General features: G+C 41.6%; 1 protein-coding gene across 1 annotated transcript in view; it reads right to left on the bottom strand.

Moving 5' to 3' along the window:
• Positions 1-24,371, bottom strand: part of KNDC1 (kinase non-catalytic C-lobe domain containing 1) — a 130,247-nt gene that overhangs the window by 40,850 nt on the left and 65,026 nt on the right. The window contains exons 10-17 of the mRNA XM_077822240.1: positions 12,271-12,429; positions 11,849-11,926; positions 8,619-8,712; positions 8,259-8,421; positions 7,289-8,166; positions 7,058-7,202; positions 4,336-4,427; positions 482-876 (exon numbers count right to left, since the gene is read on the bottom strand). Of these exons, the coding sequence (XP_077678366.1) occupies positions 482-876; positions 4,336-4,427; positions 7,058-7,202; positions 7,289-8,166; positions 8,259-8,421; positions 8,619-8,712; positions 11,849-11,926; positions 12,271-12,429 (2,004 nt within the window). The remainder of the gene's footprint in view (positions 1-481; positions 877-4,335; positions 4,428-7,057; positions 7,203-7,288; positions 8,167-8,258; positions 8,422-8,618; positions 8,713-11,848; positions 11,927-12,270; positions 12,430-24,371) is intronic.

Consider the following 24,371-nt stretch of genomic DNA (forward strand, 5'->3'; position numbering starts at 1 on the left):
ATCATAGGTTCAAACAAGTGTATTTTAAATATATTAACCATATCAGATTTCATCAACACAAAATTATTCAGCTTTTCCTTAAGAAATTTTTAAAAGTTGGAACAAAGAGACCACTCATGTTAATGGTGAGGAAGAGAGAAGAATAAAGTGATTTGTCTACCTTTCTTTTACTTGGCATATAGTTACATCAAGCCACATTTGTCAGTTTATACAAGATTTTATTTTGAAACCAAAATATACCATTTCTCCAGAAAAGTAATGAACTACCATATCTGATTATCAATTTAATTTAATCTTATGCTGTAAAATGCTTTAATATTATGTTGTATGCACCAAGCTTACTTGGATAAAGGATTGTATGTTAATTTAACATTTTGAGGGAAAAGAGGACCATCACTTCCTGGTTTTTATTGTTAAATATCCTACTTTTATCAATAAGCATTACAATACATCTTGAATTTTCATAAATCAAAGTACTTACCACTCTTTTTGAATCTATATTTTGTGATTGATTTACTTCCTGCTTTCCAAGTTTTTTCACATAATTGTAAACTTCTGAACTAAAGCATTCACCCCCGTTGAATGCACTGCTCCAACCAGGACTACAACTTTGAAAGTCAGATGAGCTGGGGGAGACAGGGTAATTATTCTCAGAAGTCTCCTCTTCTTGTTCTCTATTCTCTTCTACGAAGTCAGGACCGAGATAATCGTTACTTTGTAAACAACTTCCACCCTTTTCTGTTCTTAATATAACCTTCTGCAGCCTCAATTCTTTTTCAAAATTATCTAGTGGAAGCTCATTCAAGTCCATTTCAGCCAATGATATATCTGTAGTGGGCATTGCCTTGGTGTCAGAGGCCACCTGTCTCTCTTTCCCTTTTAAAGAGAACAAAGAAACAAACAGTCATACATAGAAGCATATCTAAATTTCTGTTTATTTTTTTAGATTTAAATGCTAGGCATATGAAAAGCAGTTGTCAAGCCACCTATGCCCTGTAACTGTGGCACTGTCAGTTGTCATGACAACCACCGCCAGATAGCAGAGTAATCCAAGGATACTAGCACTTTGCTGGCAAATAGAGTGACAAAAAACAGGTGACCCATAAGTTTAAAGGGCATAAGACTAATATTATGTAACTACACTTTCAAATGCCCAAGGTCAAAAATATTGTCAAAGTGTGGAACTATTAAACCTCACTTCAAGAGTTTCTGTAAAATGCAATAAAGATGCACGCTGAACGTGTACAGCAGCTCTAAAATATATAGGTTGGGACAGAGGCTGCACACAAAAATAAATGTGGGTCATAAACATATGCACTCACAAGTAAATAAGTGCTTAGCTTTTATAATCTATAAGTCTCAAAGCTCTTTACAAAGAACACAGAGGCCATACATAGCAGGCCAGGTCCTCACTAGAGCCAAACTGCACACAGAGCAAGTTAACAAAGGGGACTTTGGGGTACCAAACTTACTTTGGCACTCAGCAGGTCTTACTGATATTGGACACAGGACCAATCCCCTAAACTGTGTTGGACCTTTTCTATCTTACAACAGCTGTTAACAGCCCCAGGAGACTGAAATGACAGTCAATGATTGGTCACACTCCTCTTTCCTATTACAGGGCAGCACAGAAGAGATGTGGGATAAGAGCCGTTATGTTAGCACTATGCCCACCAGAGGGTCTCCTGGGCCCACATATGCCCAAATAATTCTCCAGGGTCCAGGTGTGCCAGTTTTAGAGCAAAATGGCACTGTATGAAAACCTGGCCCACCGTACATATTCATTCTGAGCCAGTATGAAGGGTTAACATATTTATGACACCATGCAAGTGTGAACTTTGTCATTAAAGACGACTGAAAGCAGAGTTTAAAACACTACGTTAATCATACCCAACTAACGTTTGGTCACACAGGAAAATCACTCCAGTTTGCAAATGGATTAGTTTGTGGGTGCTTTGCAATCACAGTGTGAAGTTGCACACCATGTTTGGAAGAACACACATTTAGGAGTACTGAAGCCTGGGAGGTTTCCCAACTTGAGACCATGAAGAATGGAGTTTGTGGGAGTGAGGCTGTGGCTTCTGCAGCAGGCCAACTTTCTCTCAAAAAGTCAATTCAGCACATGGATTCACTGAAGACAGTCACCTGACCTGCAGAAATGGATGTCAGACTCCAGAAAACAGTTTCATAACCACCTGAGTTGAGGACACCTCCCTTAGCTAACACTAGTAATAGGCCCATAGGCTCTGGTGCACCCAGGCCACAGCTTGACCACATTTTGGCTGGGCCAATCCTGAGTGGCGTTACAACCCCATATACCAGGTCACAACACCACTGACTCAAATTTAGCACACCTGCTCCTCTGTCATGATGGAGGGGGAGGGGTGTCACAGTGCCACTCAGACCTTTCACTGTGGTCCTGGGTGCCAAGTCACAATGCCACTAACTCAAATCTGGAGCCACTGGGTAGAGGGACTCATGGGATTGGGGACTGTGGTCAGGCTGCTGATGGGGACACCTGAGAAGGGGAAGAGGAGGGTCAGGTGTGGGGCAAATCTATGCCCCCACACATACTTTAAATGGTGCTCCACAGCCCAAGGAGGCAGACTCTGTGAGTCACCCCACAAAAGAAGGCACGTGATACACACACACACACACACACATAGTGTATGTAATCATCAACATCTGTAGCTCCTCTCTAATTTACACATTTACTTTCTAACTGGTATTTTCATGAATGTGGTCTGTCAAGGTTCCTCCCCCACTCTGAACTCTAGGGTACAGATGTGGGGACCTGCATGAAAACCTCCTAAGCTTACTTTTACCAGCTTAGGTTAAAACTTCCCCAAGGTACAAATTAATTTTATCCTTTGTCCTTGGAATATCCACTGCCACCACCAAACTCTAACTGGGTTTACTGGGAAACGTAGTTTGGACACGTCTTACCCCCCAAAATCCTCCCAACCCTTGCACCCCACTTCCTGGGAAAGGTTTGGTAAAAATCCTCACCAATTTGCGTAGGTGACCACAGACCCAAACCCTTGGATCTGAGAACAATGAAAAAGCATTCAGTTTTCTTACAAGAAGAGACTTTTAATAGAAATAGAAGTAGATAGAAGTAAAGGAATCACCCCTGTAAAATCAGGATGGTAGATACCTTACAGGGTAATTAGATTCAAAACATAGAGAATCCCTCTAGGCAAAACCTTAAGTTACAAAAAAGACACACAGACAGAAATAGTCATTCTATTCAGCACAATTCTTTTCTCAGCCATTTAAAGAAATCATAATCTAACACATACCTAGCTAGATTACTTACTAAAGTTCTAAGACTCCATTCCTGGTCTATCCCCAGCAAAAGCACCATATAGACAGAGAGACACAGACCCTTTGTTTCTCTCCCTCCTCCCAGCTTTTGAAAGTATCTTGTCTCCTCATTGGTCTATTTTGGTCAGGTGCCAGCGAGGTTACCTTTAGCTTCTTAACCCTTTACAGGTGAGAGGATTTTTCCCCTGGCCAGGAGGGATTTTAAAGGGGTTTACCCTTCCCTTTATATTTATGACATGGTCTTTTACCAAAAGTGTAAAAAATGGTCATTTTAAGTCTGATGTATTATGTAGCACTGGTGATAAATTATGCACAAAAAAACCTACATTGCCTTGTAAAAAGGTTGGTTGTTTTTGTGTGTGTGTTTTTAAACTGAAAGGTTGCTTGCTAGGCCACTTATTTTACTATTCAGTACAACATGTTTAAATTCTGATGAGCCATGCTGAGCAGACAAGGCAATAACAGGATCAGAGACTTCAGAGAAGAATCAGCATTAGTTCACCTCTCAGTTAACCCTCAATTGCTGCAGTAGTCTGTAAGGAATTACAAGCATTTACTAAGGCTCTCAGCTCTCCTTGGAACTAAACTTGACACATTGAGTTGAACTGATTCAGTGAAACTGTTCTAACTCATAGTAACAGATTCCCTCCCCCATCAAAGCACACCACTAGAACACCTATTAAAAGAACAAGCATATAAGCACATATAGTAATTGGGACTTTGAGAGTTTTTCAGCATTCATAACATGCTTCAGTAAGTAATTAAATTAAATTTGGTAACCCGCTAAATGACATTTGCTGTGATGTAGGCTAGATATTGTAGACAAGAACCCTGCAGGGTATCACCATATAGTAACACGTTTTCAGATACTTTGTAGTTTGCTTTGTCTCAAGTTCAGAGGCAAGTGCTGTCCTACAGGTACTCTATAAAGATCCGTCCCTACAGGCTGTAGTCCTTGGTGGGGTCCCAACTCACACAAACGTCTAACAACACAAGTTCTTCTCTCACCCTTTGTCTGTTTGCTGCTGACCAAAAAACTGTCAGATGTCTTCAAACTGTGGAACATGCTGCCACGTTGTGAACCATCTGTTTCAGTTACGCTGAAAATAAAATGGGACAGGGAGCAATTAACATTTCATATTCTTAAATACTGATATCAGGAAAAGCTTAAATATAAAAATGAGGTCTTACAGATCAAACCACTGTGTGTGCTAGAACTTTGTCACATGTATCTGCTGCATAATATATATCTATGTATTTTTTAGGTTTTATTTTATAAAGAAGACTTTAAAAGGCTTTAAGAACATTAAAATACACTGTGTAAGGTGCAGTGATTATCTTAGTACCAATTGTGCTGCACAATGGTTAACAGAATCCCAAGAACATCAGATTGTGTTTAAACAAAGTACTACACTAAACAGCAAACTGTCTCAATGCAGTCCTCCACTCAGGATTCAATCAGCATTATAGTGTCATGCTTTGGGCAGCAGTCTCACTCCAAGCCATTCCTATTTAGGATAACCATGATTCTGAGATGAACTAAACATGGTTTTGTTAAACAAACAAACCCAAACCACACATTCTGCCTCCCATCTTCTAGTGTATTTTCTACCTTATACCCTGAAGGTGTGGCTGTTTTTATTAATTTTAACCTCCAACACACACGCGCCTTCAGTTCTTACCACATTTTTCTTCTTCTTCCTTCTATGCGTATTCTCTACCCCCTCTCAGGGTTCTTATCTTTTGCTTACTGTTTTTTTCCCCCCCTCACTCTACCACTACTACTCACTCTCCTTTTCCAAACTGCACCTTTCTGTTTCACTCAACAAGGTTTGAAAGACAGGCTTGGCAGGTCCACTTTTATCTGCTCTCCTGCCTTCCTCTATTCATCTGCCTTCCCACTCTCTTCCCCACTCCAGTTTGTCTTCTACAGCAACTTAATACATTGGTGGGATCATATGCATGCCTTTCAGCAATTCAGCTAGGAAAGAATTTCAGTTTTGCTTCCTGTTGAACTGCTAAGTCATGGCCAATGAATGGTTGGACCAACTGCCTAGCAGTTATAGGAGGCACAGAAATGAGATCATCTGTGGAATATATTGAAAACTAGGATATCAGAATGGTTATATGAAATAGGAAAAATTCCAGTAAGTGAGGACATGTCATCACCCTATCCACAAGGGAGGATCTTACCATAAATTTCAATTATGAAATCTGATAAAATGTATTGGAAAAGGTAATATCACTCACAGGAGCGCCTAAACCATTAATTTGGAATTGCCATGCTCTGCAGCTGAAGGTTTTTTTATCGGCAATGCAGTATCTTAGGAAGAGGTTGTAGGCAGTTCTTCACTGGGGTCCAAAATTTGAGCTTATCTTTTTCTATTGGGTGAAGGGGATGATGCTTGTTCTGTTCTCCTTTCTCTTTCAAAGGCCCTACACATCACATCAACACTTCATGCTGAAGGTGACTGATTCAGATACCTCAAGAATCCACTCACAATGGAGGAGTATGTTGCCTCCACAACATTCAAAGCTGGGATTTTCAAAGATACCATGAGAATTTGGAAAGCAATTCCTACTGGTTTTCAATGGTTTCTGGGTCTATAGCTATGTTAGGGGCCTTTGAAAATCCTAACCCACGTGGACAATCAGACCAGCAGGTCTTATAGACCTCAACTCTGGATGCCTTCAAATCCTCTCTCTCTCTCTCAGCCAAGGACTTTCAGAACTAAAGTCTTTCAAGGATACAAGGTTCTAGAGTCCAGCTATAAAGGTAAACTTCCTGATCAAACATCCAGTCTATAGGCATGGAACACCAAAACCCGACCACGAGGAAAAAACATTATTTATGTGAATGCATTAAATGCTGCCTGCAGTGATCCTCAATAAAGATTTTTTACAAACATGTCTCTTCTACAAGCTACAACAAACACGAATGGCTTAATTGTGTACAAGACAGATAATATCAGAGATGAAATACGACATAAGGGTATATATCAATATTGTGTTTTCTCAGTTTCCAGTCTCCTGTAAACTACAGAAGGTTGTGCAGAGGAAACTAAACCATGTTGCATTCATTTCTGGTGCCTAAAACAAGAAGGAGAAGCCATGCAATTTTTTCCCCCGTATTTAATGAAAGTTTGAGCTTACACATTAAAATGCGAACAACTAAACTAAAATGTGCAAGTTGCACTGTAGGAATAATACAATTGAATTTTGACTGTACAGCATCTTTCAAACGGAAGCACTGAGTATTCCACAGGCCATTCAAGTCAATTTATGCAAACAGGGAAAAGTATTTAGGCGACAATGCATTATACAGAAATTCTGCAGCTATGTAACAGCAGAGATGAAGAACAGCTTAAGTTAGAAACATTTCAGCAAAACACTTAAGCACATGCTTAACTTCAAGGATCTGCTTAAGTCTACCACTATGCATCAGAGCATTTACAGAGTCATAAAAATGTAGAGCTGGAAGGGAGGTCAAGAGCTCCCCCTGTTCTGACAGATGGTTGATGTGTCTGATGTGGGGAGAGCCATGAAGAGTCTTCTAAAATGGGAGAAGATTATATAGTGCAAAGGGCAAGAAACAAGTAAAAGTACAGGTGGAGAGAGGATGTATTCTTTCCCACTTTTAGCTACAGACTGTGAGGAAGCTGATGCACTTTGGACCCAGAAAAAGCATTAAATGAGACCTCAAGCACAAGGAATGGAAGTATACACTTACCCTATTTGTGGAATCGTTTGCCCACTTACTATCTTGTAAAGATTCTCCAGTAATTTTTCATCCCAATAAAGGTCACAAAACTTTTCAGAGACTGCATCACAGAAAGTGTCAAACTTAAGCTCCTTTAAGGTGAAAATATAGTTACCTTGTTAAAAAAATAAAATATGATTATTTAGGATTGTTTTTTGTATGTAAGAATATATTTATATATAAAGATAAATGTATACATACCCATAGCAAGAACTTCAACTCCATTCTCCAGATAGCCATCAAATGCAAACTCTTCTTGTATAAGATGCACTGCTTTCTGTAATAAAATGTCATTTGTCCCACTCAGCTGGGATAAAATTTCTACACTGAAGGAAGAAGATGCATTTTGATTCACTGATGAATGTGATGTGGGTCCTGGTAAAGGTGAACTACTGCCTACTTCAGTATTACATTCTTTGTTTTCTAGATAGCTGGTTTGAATAATTTGATTAGTTGAAGGCAATGACAAATTAAAGATTTTGGCTTTCATTTTATCATGTTTTGTCTGTACCTTAGTGGGCTCATAATTCTGTAGTTGGCAAAGGAAGGAATTATTTTGTAGATTTATATTAGTGTTATAATTTGCTATTGTACTTGAAAGGAGTACAGGCAAATGATTATAGCAATCATAAGCAATTTTTGACTCAAGAGGTTTATTTGGTATTTGCTCTGATACAGCTAGCTGTACTGGTACAAGTGTTAACACTCTTGTCTCTGGGTCCTGTTTGAGAGGGGAGTTATTTATAAGAGGCGGCCTCTGTGGTGTAGAACAAGCTGAGGAGCTTGAAGAAATTGCAGATAAAGTGTTCTTTTCTTGTAAATTGCATAAGGAATCAGATGGTGATGGCAATTCAACTGTGGATGTAACCATATTGCTTGGATTTTGCTCATTTGAAGGTATTTGGGATGAATGGTTTTGTATGTCTAAATCACGCTTGGGTATCTCAGGTGCAGCTACAACTTCTTCAGCAGCATGGTTTTCAATATCATCTACAAATACTGATTTGTTGTTACCATCCATACGGATTTCGTTTTGTACATATCTATCAAGTTGCTCAGGAGTGGATGCGTGTGTCCCTCTGAAAAAAGCAAAGCATTTTGTAAGGACACCTATGTTAGATTTAAGTGTGAAGTTTCAATTTAAACTTACACTGTATTAGGACATACATACTTTGTTAGCTCTGTGTTTTGCTGCAGTATAATAGGCTTAAAGTGAGTTGCAGAAGAGGTGAATGCAACAGGCAATGTACATGTCTCACTGTTTAAAGAAGTCTGACAAGGCACTGGTCCTTTAACTGCTATAAGCTTACTTTCACTAGTAATAGGCACAAACCCTGGAAAGACAAATAGGATTAGGTCAAAGACTAGCAATACCTATAAAATACAAAGACAAAGTAAATAATCTGTTTAAATAAAGGAACATGATATTTTTTCCACAGTTGTGTTGCACTTTACTTGGCAAGTCTAATACAATAACGTAAATTCTGACTCTGGAACAAAGGAATAACCATGTAACAACTGGATTACTTACCTAAACTAGACACTGAAGCATCCATTTTGTTTCTTTTATTTTTAAACTCAAAAGGAACATTATCTTGAGAAGAGTTTATTTCTTCATTGAAAGCCTAAGAGTAAAAAGTGAGTTCCATAGTTTGAACAAATAATGCAAGTACTTTACTCCAACGGTCCTCAGAAAGTTATTACTAAAATTATCTTTAATATAGTGTTTCATTGCTTTGTATACCTGTAATCTCCAAAGGATGATTTAACTGTGTGGGGGTGAAGGTGGAGGGGCTGCAGAACTTCTGTGATTGGTAAAACTATTTGTACCAAGCTCATACAAACTGAGCACTTTATTTAAACAAATTCAAGACTACGGAATGTTTGAAAATTCTATTTTCAGTATTGTCAGTATTCCACACTCATGCCCTGTGACAGTCATGTTAGTATTGTTTTCTGTTTCCTGAAAGGATAAGTATAAGTGAAATAAAGAAGGAAAATCTAAAAAGTCAATAGCCCACTGAGTTTCTGGGCAATAATGGCAGTAGATTGTGGAGGCAGGCTATTAGGATTTAGGAATTTTAGGACATTCTAAATCTTTTCTTTTCTGGGCCATGGAAGCCAGGCATTGCTTGAGACACCACTCCTAGAAAGAGTAGGTTAATGGAGTACTCTAGATGGGGCTTAGATTTAAAAATGATTTTTCTTGTAATTTGCACACAAGATAAGAGTATCGGGCATATACATGCTCAGTGCTGACCAGAAAGAATGGGACAGATCCTGCTTTGTTTTAGAAAATTGCCTGGTGGCCAGGGCTATTGCATGGTCCAGTATGACACATATGGCAATTTGCTACAATATCCTAGTTAATGTGTATTGTACCAAATGTACCACTGAAGGCCAGGAACTGTATGTAATTCCATGGGGGAGGGGGACCACAGCCCTCCAGGAACTAAGAACAGCGGCGAGTGATTAGGCAAATTCACTCAGGTTGTAATACCTCTTAGAGAGGCACCATCACCTGGACAGACTTGCATATACTGGTTCAAACTGGATTCTCTAGAGACCAGCAGACAAAGAAAGGACTCTTGGATAAATAATCTGAGTTTGATCTGATTCAGGGCCTTCATTCTTATCCAGCAAACAGACAGGATCTTCCTTCACAGGGGAGACCCTAGTCCTTAGCGAAGGGTTGAAAGGACTGACACTGACCAGAACCCTTGTGCTGATGGTGGGGGTGATCTCTGGTAAACTTATTAGCATTTTGACAGGTTTCAGAGTAACAGCCGTGTTAGTCTGTATTCGCAAAAAGAAAAGGAAATAAATTGGTTAGTCTCTAAGGTGCCACAAGTACTCGTTTTCTTATTAGCATTTGTGTAGGTTCTTTTATGTGTTTTTAATATGTTTTCTCTGTAATGGTTGCACCCTAAGAATAAATGTACTTGCTTGGAAGGAACTGCGTGGAAACGTAATGTGGGTAATTAAGAGGTTTATAGCCTCTGAGAATAAAAACAGAGCAGGCCCGCTGAGGCAGTTGGCACTACTGGGGAATTTACAGTTTAGGCAGGGAACTGTGCAGCGTGGAAATACCCTGGTCAGGAGGGAGAAAGATGCATGTCTCTGTCCAAGAAGTGACAGCTGGGGAGCTGGAAGGCTGAGTGTGGGTGCCCTTGTTGGATCACAGAAAGGGAATACAGGTGCAGGTTTACAGCCTTCCATATCATGCATGACTTGGAAGGCTGCGGATATCTTAAAGTGGGTAGGACCTTTAGCAATGGTTAAGCAATTTTGTTACACTACAATTCTTTACAGTGATAAGAAGCGGCTTTAGAGCTATGTCAAGTCTTCCAGAGAAAGATTATTAGGTACAAAATGCTAGCACTCCTGATAATAGCTATGCGATCACTGAAAATTGCAATCTGTTAATTGGTATATTTATATGCAAATATGAAACATTTAATATTTTTAGCATAAGCTTTTTTGTTACGACATTCATGTAAGCAATATTTTAATGATTATATTTCATTATCTTTTTATGTTAAAAATCTATATTTAAGAGGGCACTTCAGAATATTTGAGTTAAATAGAATGCAAAAATAAAGCTGTAAATTAAATTGATCTAAAGCTATATAATCAAACAGAGAACTACAGAGAACTACTATTCTTTCACTAAGATACAATTCTGAAGATGAAGACTGATGTAGATCACCATATTTTGAGGTCCTAACTAGATATTTTGCAGGGAGTTGAGTGTGTGTTTGTTTTGTGTTTTTAGGAAGTACCTCTTTAGGAAGTACTAAGAGGTTTACAAATACTTGCCATGTAAATATCTGAAACAAAACAATCATTACAATAGTGAGTTTTCATTCACAGAGATATTTACAAGAATACAGTAACCAGATTTCTCTGTTTAACAGGGGTTACCATATTAGAGCGTGAGCACAATTACAACACGTATGACACGGAGATCCTAGACTAGTTTTAAAGCATCTAAAAATGCTTTGGGATTCCAATATTTTTAGTACTCAAATTAAATGTTTCTTGTACTGGTATGCACAGGAAGAGGGGAGAATTTAATTCTGCAGAGAGGCACCCAAAAAGAGAAGAGAAACTTTATATTTGATTCACCATTCTCTCTTTTCCTTGAATTCTTAGCTTTATATAATTCTTGCTGAAGTCTGACACACTGCTGTATTTCACTGGCTCAAAATATTTATTCTTCATTCAAATTCATTGCTCCATTGCAACAGCTACAACAAAAGCATAAAAAATTGCTCTCTCCTAAACTGGGTTTTAGGGATTCTACATTAGACTCCTCCAATGTCCTAGCCTTAAATTAGAATACCCAACTTCTTGGCAAGCTGTGCCCTATTTAGAACTGATTTTAACAACACTACTTTGAAGACTTAGAGAATCTGGAAGTCAATTATTCACATACAGTGAACTTAAATGTAGCTGGTAGAATATATAGCTACTAGCAGGCATTAGAAATCAGCAAAGCTTTCTAAAAATGGAATTCAATTTTCATATCTATTTTATATTCCTACATAGCATGAAAAATATTCACCCTCAGCAATACCCAAACACTTTTATATTAATGATGTCCCCACAGGAGTAACCACCTAATCATTTACACGAATTTACAAAATTGAAAGAACAAAAGAATTACACAACCAGCAAAAAAAAAAAAAATCTTACTGGAACACGCTGTATGGAGATAATTGGAAAAAATGTAATACACTGAAAAAAAATTACTCTTACCTTGAAGGCAGATTTACTCAAAAATGCCAGAATCTTTTTGCTGTTTATACTTCGTTCAAGTAGATAACTACTGCATATCTAAAAATATTAAACATTTTAAATTAAGACAAATTTCCACTCAATTAAGATACGTAATAGAGGAGCACTGTCAAGATAAAGGATTCAAATTTTTTAAAATCCAATTCAGGAGGTCTTATTAACTTGTTCCAACTCTCTGGTTGACAACTTCAATACTGATTAAAACACATCCATTAACCCTAAAGGGCACCATTAAAGCACAAAACCAGAAAAGTGACAGTTACCATTTAATGAGCTATCAAGCCATAACCAAAAATGAATATTTTGATATTCAAATTCATTATTAAATAGGTTTCTAGCTATGACTGAACACCTAATATTATAAAACTGCTTCATCAAGTCACCTTAATTGCATCAGCTAAAGAAGGCCTTTCTTCAGAGTTTCTTTTTGCCATATCCAGAAGAAGAGTCTTTAGTTTCCTTGGCAACACTAGTTTGTGATCAGGTGGATAATTGTATTTGGCTGCTGTCCACAAAATTGCAGCAACACAGTAAATACAGACCTGTTGAAAAAGCAAATATATAATGCAGGGGCAAGGACAGCTGTAAAGAAACACGAACTTCCAAAGAACTGACTCCATCCTGCCCTCAAATATGCTGTTGTACACCCCAGCATATTGCAGGAAGTACTGTAGCTGTTATGCATAAGAATAGCAGCTGGTTTTCCAAGCTAGGGTCAACACTCATTAGTTGCCTTACTTTCCTCTTAATATATGCAAGAGAATTCAGGTGTGTGTGTGGGGGGCGGGGGCGAGGAACCAACATGTTCTTCCTATTTTGTAGCAGGTCTTTCATATAAACATAATAATAAATTAATTGCAGGCTTTGGGATCCTGCCCCAAAACACTGCCAGTAGCAACTTACTTAAGAAGAGGCCACTATAATTCAGCATAGCTGATTGTCAGAAACTGTTACAGCCTTCCATTATGAATCCTACCTTTACAGAGATGATAAATTTAATTAGAAAAACTAAGTACTGAAAATTTGTTCTAGGAATTGTGCTAACTGCAGTTAGACCACCTGAAGTTGCCAGAGTGAGGAACCTTAAAAAGACATAAAATGATTTCCAAGTATGTTATTATTTTAAAACAGAGAGCCAAATTCTGCTCACTTAGCAGAATATACCTACCTTGCCAGTGTTGCTGGAACTCTGACAATACTAAAGCAGCAGAATTTATACCTTAACCTAGCTGTTAATATTTTGCCATGGATTTCAGCAGGACCAGGATTTCACCCTAAGAGTTCATGTATTTACTAAAATGACCATTCAACCCAGGACAGACTTTCAAAGGTTTTTTTACTGGACACTGACTAGCACAATTACTTTGACTGGCATTAGACTGCCCACATTCTCAAACTATAGTCACAACTGTTAAATATACAACAAGAAGTACAAGCTAGGTAAGTTCTACCTGGGCAAGACCTAAGTTTTGCAGTTAGAGTCAACATTTCCTGGCATCTCAGGGAAGTGGGAAAATATTTCCATTTTGTCCTGAACTGTTCTAATAAGAGTTTATCTGCTTCCAGGATGACTTAACTATAAGTACAGAGAAAAATCAACATCCTTAAGATTCAGGGATACTGGATCTAAAGGAAAACAACAAGCCTTCTCTTTAGAGCAGAAGTTCTTTGAAATACTGGAAATGGTCTAAAAAAAGAAGCAAGCTACAAAAGTAGTATAGATTATTTAAAAAATACACAGTTATGCCAAGGATTCATGGATGAAGAAAGCATTGTCTTTTTTTTTTTTTAAGCTAGCTGCTGAAATAAGGAAATGTACTGAATGGGGGAAAATCAGTATCCTCAAGGGAAAATGCCAAGAAGCAACACTTACAATAAGGCTAGGCACACAGATACACAGATATCAAGGTGATAAACATCTGTTATGTTACATACACATACCAAAGCTGATAGACATCCTCCATATCACTCATGAAAGAGGGCTCAGGGTGGAGGGACAGAGTTTATATTCCCTCTCATGCATGCACAGGACCCACTGGTTCTCCCTCCTGCTCAGGTGATGCCTCCCTCACCCCTGGCTGTACCCTTTGCCTCCAGCACCTGAGGAAAAGGGACCTATAAAGGAGTCATTATCGTTTTTCCCCCCACTAGTTCAAACAAAGCCAGTCTGCATTTGAGATTGCAGGAGTTGCGTTTTCCATGTTCCTAAAAAGAGGTATTCTGTCCAGGGCTGTCCCTAGCCATTTGAGTGCACTACGCAGCCCCCCCATGGGGGACCTGTGTGGGGCCCCAGGCCTCCCACCCCCTCCAGGTCTGGGAGGCAGGAGCTGGGGAGGCACTTTTGGGGGCCCCACAGACCCAGAGTGGCCCAGGGGATTAGAGGGGGGGGGGCCGGGAGCAGCCCGTTCCGCTTCCCTTGCCCCGGCCCCAGCTGTGTCTCTTGTGGGAGGGGGAGGGGCCCCAGCCCGCTCCACTCCGCCAGCTCCCAGCCGCGGTGCTCCGCTTCCCGCCACGGGTGAGTGCGAGGAGATTGGGGAAAGGGTCAGTCCTCGCACTCACCGGTGGCGGGAAGCGGAGCACCGCGGCTGGGAGCTGGCGGAGTGGAGCGGGCTGGGGCCGGGTTGCTCCACTTCCTGCCGCTGCCGGTGAGTGCGGGGTCGCTGGGGGAAGAGGTGGACTGAGGGTGGGCAGAGCAGCGGGGAAGGGTAACAGGTGGGGCAGAGGGAGTTGTCCGGGGCCCCACACCCCCTTAGGGACGGCCCTGCCTCTTGCAGTGGGTGCAGCCCATGGGGGTGGGGGGGTGCGGCCGAGGGATAGGGCTGGTCACTGGGGCTGGTGCTGCTGCGTTTGCAGCATACAGTTGCCCAGGGCACCATTAAATTTGGGGCAGTTTGGTGCCCCAAATTTTATGGTGCCCTATGCAGCTGCATATGCCTAAGGATGGCCCTGATTCTGTGGTCATCAAACAAGGTGGGAAACGATAATGAGCCCTAAATTTCTATCAGTGAAATAGCTGTGTGAATACTGAGAAAACACCACCACAATCTGGAGTTTGTTAGACATGCTAGTCTCTCTCCAATTTTTAAAACTTTTATACATATGACATAGTTAATTTCAAACAATCTAAAAACCAATAAAAAGATTGCAGGCCTTGGGATGCTTAAAATTTCCAGTTTATGCTAAAACTTTCATTTTCCTGTTCAGTTCAAACCATAGCATCAGCTCTGAGGCCTGTGAAGAAGTCTGTGTCTTGGGCAAATGCTACTCAAACTGGAAGAGGTACAGAGAAGGGCTACTAGGATGATCCAAGGAATGGAAAACTTATGAAAGGAGACTCAAGGAGCTTGGCTTGTTCAGCTTAACTAAAAGAAGGCTGAGGGGAGATATGATTGCTCTCTATAAATATATCAGAGGGATAAATACCGGAGAGGGAGAGGAATTATTTAAGCTCAGTACCAGTGTGGGCACAAGAACAAATGGATATAAACTGGTCATTGGGAATTGAAATTAGACGAAGGTTTCTAACCATCAGAGGAGTGAAGTTTTGGAATAGCCTTCCAAGGGAAGCAGTGGGGGCAAAAGATCTATCTGGCTTTAAGATTAAACTCAATAAGTTTATGGAGGAGATGGTATGATGGGATAACATGATTTTGGTAATTAATTGATCTTTAAATATTCAAGGTAAATAGGCCTAATGGCCTGTGATGGGATGTTAGATGGGGTGGGATCTGAGTTACTACAGAAAATTCTTTCCTGGATATCTGGCTGGTGAATCTTGCCCATATGCTCAGGGTTTAGCCAATCGCCATATTTGGGGTCAGGAAGGAATTTTCCTCCAGGGCAGATTGAAAGAGGCCCTGGAGGTTTTTCACCTTCCTCTGTAGCATGGGGCACGGGTCACTTGCTGGAGGATTCTCTGCTCCTTGAAGTCTTTAAACCACGATTTGAGGACATCAATAGCTCAGACATAGGTGAGAGGTTTTTCATAGGAGTGGGTGGGTGAGATTCTGTGGCCTGCGTTGTGCAGGAGGTCAGACTAGATGATCATAATGGTCCCTTCTGACCTTAGTGTCTATGAATCGATGAATTTAAGAGGAACCAGTGACAGATACACAAAAAAAGCTTTTCTATTCACAGCCAAATCCACAGCAAGTCAAAATTGGGTTGAAGTAGAATTGAAAACCAGTTTTTCCTTTAGATTGCAAGGCATCAATTTTTCATCCTCAGAGTGCGAGTCTGTTCTGAAAAGTGCCAGTGTAAACATAGCATTTTCTTATACACACAAACAGATTTGCTGGGTATCAGTCATATATACTGACTAATGATAAAATTATATATTTTACTTCTCATAGACTTTAAGGTCAGAAGGGACCATTATGTTCACCTAGTCTGACCCCCTACACAACGCAGGCCACAGGATCTCTCCCACACGCTCCTGTAACAAACCCCTGCCTATGTCTGAGCTACTGAAGTCCTCAACTCGTGGTTTAAAGACTTCAAGGTGTAGAGAATCCACCAGCAAGTGACCCATGCCCCACGCTGCAGAGGGAGGGTGAAAAACCTCCAGGGCCTCTTCCAATCTGCCCTGGAGGAAAATTCCTTCCTGACCCCAAATATGGCGATTAGCTAAACCCTGAGCATGTGGGCAAGACTCACCAGCCAGACACCCAGGAAAGAATTCTCCGTAGTAACTCAGATCCCACCCTATCTAGTGTCCCATCGCAGGCCATTGGGCTTATTTACTGCTAATAGTCAAAGATCAATTAATTGCCAAAATTAGGCTATCCCATCATACCATCCATAAATTTATCAAGTTTAGTCTTGAAGCTAGATATGTCTTACCTCCACTGCTCCCCTTGGAAGGCTACTCCAGAACTTCATTCCTCTGATGGTTGGAAACCTTGGTCTAATTTCAAGTCTAAACTTCCTGATGGCCAGTTTATATCCATTTGTTCTTGTGTCCACATTGGTACTGAGCTTAAAAAATTCCTCTCCCTCCCTGATATTTATCCCTCTGATATATTTATAGAGAGCAATCATATCTCCCCTCAGCCTTCTTTTGGTTACGCTAAACAAGCCATGCTCTTTGAGTCTCCTTTCATAAGACAGGTTTTCCATTCCTTTGATCATCCTAGTAGCCCTTCTCTATACCTGTTCCAGTTTGAATTCATCCTTCTTAAACATGGGAGACCAGAACTGCACACAGTATTCCAGGTGAGGTCTCACTAGTGCCTTGTATAATGGTACTAACACCTCCTTATCTCTACTGGAAATACCTCCCCTGATACATCCCAAGGCCGCATTAGCTTTTTTCACAGCCATATCACATTGGCGGCTCATAGTCATCCTGTGATCAACCAATACTCCCAGGTCCTTCTCCTCCTTTGTTACTTCCAAGTGATATGTCACCAGTTTATAACAAAAATTCAAAAATTACTAGCACTTGTTCTCCAGTCTATATCTGGGAAGTTAAAGTCTACCATGATCACACAATTCCCATTAGTATTTACTTCATTAAAAACATTAAAGAGGTCTCTATTCATATCCAAATCGGATCCCGGAGGTCTATAGCACACCCCAAGCACTGTCCCACGGGATGCTCTAGTAGCTTTCTTCCCCAATGTGATTTTTGCCCAGACAGACTCCGTCTTATCCATTCCATCACTTCTTATTTCTTTACAGTCTACCTCATCATTGATATAAAATGCTACTCCAACACCTTCGCCTTAATTTCTGTCATTCCTAAACAGCACATACCCTTCAATACCCGTGCTCCAGTCATGACTACTATTCCACCATGTTTCTGTTATCCTTATAATATCAACTGGTTTCACTTCCTGCACCAGTAACTCTAGCTCCTCCATTTTGTTACTGAGGCTCCTCGCATTGGTGTACAAACATCTTAATTTTTACTGTTTGGCCTCACGCACCTTCTTCACCCAATTAGGCACAGACATTCTACTGCCAGTATCACCTATTAGACTGGTATCTACACTACCCTTCCTCCTTATGTCCATTCTCCTACCCACGGCTGTATCCTCTCTTACTTAGTTTTCTTTCCTCTCAATGTTAAAATCCAGTATGGAGATTACCTGGACATCTCCCCCAAATTCCTAGTTTAAAGCTCTCTTAATCAGTTGTGCCAGCCTCCATCCTAGAAGTCTATTTCCCTCCCTACTCAGGTGAAGTCCATCCCGCGAGAACAAGTCCTCTGTCCATGAATGCTTCCCAAATATATCCCAAAGCCCTCCTTATAGCACCAATGCCTGAGCCATCTGTTGATCATCATAATCTTATCATACTTTTATTGCCCTTCACTAGGAAGAGGCAGAATCCCACTGAAGATCACCTGAGCCTCGATTTCCTTAAGCGTTTTCCCCAGTCTCGCATAGTCTCCCTTGATACGTTCCAGCAAGAATCTAGCCATATCATTTGTTCCCACATGAAGGACAATCAGTGGATTCTTTCCCGCTCCTGTTAGGATCCTCTTCAGCCTCAGGTCCATATCCCATATATAAGCACCTGGCAGACAGCACACCCTTCCATTCTCTGGATCAGCGCTGGTTACAGGCCTGTCTATTCTTCTCAATAAGGAGTCCCCAATCACGTAGACTTGCCTTTTCCTGGTGACGGTGCGATTCTCTCAGTCTATTCCCTGTTACCTCTGGCTGCAAGTCCTCTCAATTCCTATTGTCCCTTGCAATTCTCTGCAACCCATCCCGAATCCTCCTGGGGCTCATATTTGGTGTTATCATCTCCATTGACTCTTCCCCTCTTCCTACAGAATGAGCTGCTCTTCTCTTCTTCCTTGCCCTCTCACCTTCAGTGACCACCTGCTGTGCCCCTTCTTCATTTTCCAACTCCACAATCCTGTTCCTGAGCTCTATTTCTCCTTCACTAGATCGTCTTTTCCTCTGCCAGGTTCTCTTAGTCATATGCTTCCACTATACACTTTCCTCACCCAGCAGTCTCCCCTTGGAGTTCTTTGGTCCTGCTTCCATCTGCAAGTCTGAGCTTTTCCCTTCAGCCTCCTTATTTCTTTGCTCCATCATCCGCTCGAATCCCCTCCTAAACTCAACCAGAGTTTCCACCTGCATCTCCAGTCCTCGGATCTTTTCTTCCATCAGCTCTATCAGGCGGCACTTCATGCAGACGAAACTCTTTTCAGGTACCCCCTCCAGGATCATGTACATGCCGCAGCTTCTACATCCAGTCATCTTCATTGTGTCTTCCGCTACTTGGGTCACTACCGCTGCTGCCTCTATATCTGTCATAGCCTTCTCACCTGAGTCCTGTTAGTCTGGCAAACACAAACCAAACCAAAACACCACCACCCACAGAAAAACAAACCCACAACGAGCACCACAACACTGCCAGAACACCACACACTCCCTTCACTAGCCTGTCTGTTCCTCTGCCTGGCTCTCTTAATCTTCCCCTCAAGGTCCCCTGTTTACAGCTCTGTTTGCTGGCTTCTGTGCAGGCTGCAGCTGTCTATGCCGCTGTTTGACTGGCTGGCTAGCTACCTTTATAGGACCCCTACTCAGAGAAGCCCCACCCTCTGTTCAGGGCTCAGCTTCTCTCCCAGCACACTGCCCCTACCAGCCTACCTTCTCCTCCAGCAGAACTCCCACTCAAACTCCCCTGTTTACAGCTCTGTTTGATGGCTCCTGTGCCACTGCAGCTGTCTGTTAGAATGGTAGAGACAAAACAGTATGAACTGCAGATTCTATGCCATCTTGCACCTCAGAATTGAAGGCAATGGGTTTGCATAGGTGTCAGTGAAAGCATAATTTGAACTGCATCACCTTTTATTACTGTTGATGCATAATACGGAAGGAACTAATTTTGATTCTCAGAGCCAGGTAAGAGTGTGCAGTATTACAATCAGAAATGCACATCTTACTTGTTATCTGAGCTCACGGATTACAGATGTTATTGAAAACAATAAAACAAATCCACTGAACTATTTTTACCACCACTTTTCACAGCAGACCTGCACTTTAAAACAATAGGTCATAATCTGATAAGTGCCTGAGACTGGGAATGACCTATGCACACTTGAGTTTCTTGCCACTGACTTTTTATGTGTCTGTTTCTTACACCTAACCCCATTTGCTTACTTACCTCATAGAGGAATACCACAGTGCTACTTATTTACCTATCTCACCAATGACATTGAAGTCCTGACTGTAGACATTGGTGGCATTTCCATTATGTTTGGTTACAAGCTGCCATGCAAACAATTCACAGTTGCTAGCTCATGTAACCTCAAACATGACAAAACATGGGTGATCATCAGGGATTAACAGTCACAGAGGTCAAACAGGGCTATAGTATAACTGATAACAATGGTAAATTAATTGAACTGTGGGCAGATGCACTCAACTTGAACTTAATTCATGACCCCAAGCCTTCCAGTTCTTTCAACAGTAGCTGATGGAAAAGGGGCTACCTCCCTGATCTGGTATTTGTCATGCAACAACGTGTCGTGTAACAAACTTAATGTGGGTCTGGTTCCACATTTGTATCACCAGCCTATAGCCATCCAGGTCAATGCAGCTATAACAACCTAACTCAGTACCATTCCAGCATAGCTTTAACTTTAAGAAAGCTAAATGGAAGGGCTTCACCAACAACATCAATGCCACTGTAAGAAAGATAGAACCAATACCAGAAAATTATTAGCAGTTTGTCACTGTGGTGCACACTGTCGCATATTCACCAAGACTGCAGTACAAATTATATGCCAGGATTACCATCTGAGTTATTGGATTGGTATGCAAAATACAAACAGAAGTTTGAAGCGGACTTATTTGCTGAGGATACCATCACAGCCAGCAAAGAACTGGTCTCTGTACTAAAAGAGGAAAAGCAGAAGTCATGGCAGAATCTCAAAGACAGCGTGAACATGACCCAAAGCAGCAAGAAAGTATGAATAACTAATGATCGAAGGAAGCAGAGCAGCACTACAATGTTATTGCAGACCAGGTCACACACCAACTCCTAGAGAATGGCAGGTCACCAAACAAACAACCCAAGATGTGGTTTGAGTGGCAAGACGACAAGGTGATAATAAAATTATAATTATAATTTTAGGGCAGATGACTGAATTAACCTCCAGAATTAACGCCCTCAAGAATGGCAAAGCCACCAATCTAGGTGACATCTGTACTGAACAAATCAAACACTTCAGACCAGCAACAAAGAACTAAAAAGAAAAGGAGTACTTGAGGCACCTTAGAGACTAACCAATTTATTTGAGCATAAGCTTTCGTGAGCTACAGCTCACTTCATCGGATGCATACTGTGGAAACTGCAGAAGACATTATATACACAGAGACCATGAAACAATACCTCCTCCCACCCCACTCTCCTGCTGGTAATAGCTTATCTAAAGTGATCACTCTCCTTACAATGTGTATGATAATCAAGTTGGGCCATTTCCAGCACAAATCCAGGTTTTCACACCCTCTGCCCCCCCCCCCCCCACACAAACTTACTCTCCTGCTGGTAATAGCCCATCCAAAGTGACCACTCTCCTTACAATGTGTATGATAATCAAGGTGGGCCATTTCCAGCATAAATCCAAGTTTAACCAGAACGTCGGGGGGTGGGGGGGAGGTAGGAAAAAACAAGGGGAAATAGGCTACCTTGCATAATGACTTAGCCACTCCCAGTCTCTATTTAAGCCTAAATTAATAGTATCCAATTTGCAAATGAATTCCAATTCAGCAGTTTCTCGCTGGAGTCTGGATTTGAAGTTTTTTTGTTTTAAGATAGCGACCTTCATGTCTGTAATTGCGTGACCAGAGAGATTGAAGTGTTCTCCGACTGGTTTATGAATGTTATAATTCTTGACATCTGATTTGTGTCCATTTATTCTTTTACTTAGAGACTGTCCAGTTTGACCAATGTACATGGCAGAGGGGCATTGCTGGCACATGATGGCATATATCACATTGGTGGATGTGCAGGTGAACGAGCCTCTGATAGTGTGGCTGATGTTATTAGGCCCTGTGATGGTGTCCCCTGAATAGATATGTGGGCACAGTTGGCAACGGGCTTTGTTGCAAGGATAGGTTCCTGGGTTAGTGGTTCTGTTGTGTGGTATGTGGTTGTTGGTAAGTATTTGCTTCAGGTTGGGGGGCTGTCTGTAGGTAAGGACTGGCCTGTTTCCCAAGATTTGTGAGAGTGTTGGGTCATCCTTCAGGATAGGTTGTAGATCCTTAATAATGCGTTGGAGGGGTTTTAGTTGGGGGCTGAAGGTGACGGCTAGTGGCGTTCTGTTATTTTCTTTGTTAGGCCTGTCCTGTAGTAGGAGACTTCTGGGAACTCTTCTGGCTCTATCAATCTGTTTCTTCACTTCCGCAGGTGGGTATTGTAGTTGTAAGAATGCTTGATAGAGATCTTGTAGGTGTTTGTCTCTGTCTGAGGGGTTGGAGCAAATGCGGTTGTATCGCAGAGTTTGGCTGTAGACGATGGATCGTGTGGTGTGGTCAGGGTGAAAGCTGGAGGCATGTAGGTAGGAATATCGGTCAGTAGGTTTCCGGTATAGGGTGGTGTTTATGTGACCATTGTTTATTAGCACTGTAGCGTCCAGGAAGTGGATCTCTTGTGTGGACTGGACCAGGCTGAGGTTGATGGTGGGATGGAAATTGTTGAAATCATGGTGGAATTCCTCAAGGGCTTCTTTTCCATGGGTCCAGATGATGAAGATGTCATCAATATAGCGCAAGTAGAGTAGGGGCGTTAGGGGACGAGAGCTGAGGAAGCGTTGTTCTAAATCAGCCATAAAAATGTTGGCATACTCTGGGGCCATGCGGGTACCCATAGCAGTGCCGCTGATCTGAAGGTATACATTGTCCCCAAATGTAAAATAGTTATGGGTAAGGACAAAGTCACAAAGTTCAGCCACCAGGTTAGCCGTGACATTATCGGGGATAGTGTTCTTGACGGCTTGTAGTCCGTCTTTGTGTGGAATGTTGGTGTAGAGGGCTTCTACATCCATAGTGGCCAGGATGGTGTTATCAGGAAGATCACCGATGGATTGTAGTTTCCTCAGGAAGTCAGTGGTGTCTCAAAGGTAGCTGGGAGTGCTGTTAGCATAGGGCCTGAGGAGGGAGTCTACATAGCCAGACAATCCTGCTGTCAGGGTGCCAATGCCTGAGATGATGGGGCGCCCAGGATTTCCAGGTTTATGGATCTTAGGTAGTAGATAGAATATCCCAGGTCGGGGTTCCAGGGGTGTGTCTGTGCAGATTTGATCTTGTGCTTTTTCAGAAAGTTTCTTGAGCAAATGCTGTAGTTGCTTTTGGTAACTCTCAGTGGGATCATAGGATAATGGCTTGTAGAAAGTGGTGTTGGAGAGCTGCCGAGCAGCCTCTTGTTCATATTCCAACCTATTCATGATGACAACAGCACCTTCTTTGTCAGCCTTTTTGATTATGATGTCAGAGTTGTTTCTGAGGCTGTGGATGGCATTGTGTTCTGCACGGCTGAGGTTATGGGGCAAGTGATGTTGCTTTTCCACAATTTCAGCCCGTGCACGTCGGCAGAAGCACTCTATGTAGAAGTCCAGTCTGCTGTTTCGACCTTCAGGAGGAGTCCACCTAGAATCCTTCTTTTTGTAATGTTGGTAGGGAGGCCTCTGTGGATTAGTATGTTGTTCAGAGGTATTTTGGAAATATTCCTTGAGTCAGAGATGTCGAAAATAGGATTCTAGGTCACCACAGAACTGTATCATGTTCGTGGGGGTGGAGGGGCAGAAGGAGAGGCCCTGAGATAGGACAGCTTCTTCTGCTGGGCTGAGAGTATAGTTGGATAGGTTAACAATATTGCTGGGTGGGTTGAGGGAACCATTGCTGTGGCCCCTTGTAGCATGTAGTAGTTTAGAAAGAATTATAACATTCATAAACCAGTCGGAGAACACTTCAATCTCTCTGGTCACGCAATTACAGACATGAAGGTCGCTATCTTAAAACAAAAAAACTTCAAATCCAGACTCCAGCGAGAAACTGCTGAATTGGAATTCATTTGCAAATTGGATACTATTAATTTAGGCTTAAATAGAGACTGGGAGTGGCTAAGTCATTATGCAAGGTAGCCTATTTCCCCTTGTTTTTTCGTACCTCCCTCCCCACCCCCACCCCCCCCAGACGTTCTGGTTAAACTTGGATTTATGCTGGAAATGGCCCACCTTGATTATCATACACATTGTAAGGAGAGTGGTCAGTTTGGATGAGCTATTACCAGCAGGAGAGTAAGTTTGTGGGGGGGGGGGCGGGGGGTGAGAAAACCTGGATTTGTGCTGGAAATGGCCCACCTTGATTATCATGCACATTGTAGGGAGAGTGGTCAGTTTGGATGGGCTATTACCAGCAGGAGAGTGAGTTTGTGGGGGGGGGGCGGGGGGTGAGAAAACCTGGATTTGTGCTGGAAATGGCCCACCTTGATTATCATACACATTCTAAAGTGATCACTC

Source organism: Eretmochelys imbricata, chromosome 7 (assembly GCF_965152235.1).
Source record: "Eretmochelys imbricata isolate rEreImb1 chromosome 7, rEreImb1.hap1, whole genome shotgun sequence".
NCBI classification, from domain to species: domain Eukaryota; kingdom Metazoa; phylum Chordata; order Testudines; family Cheloniidae; genus Eretmochelys; species Eretmochelys imbricata.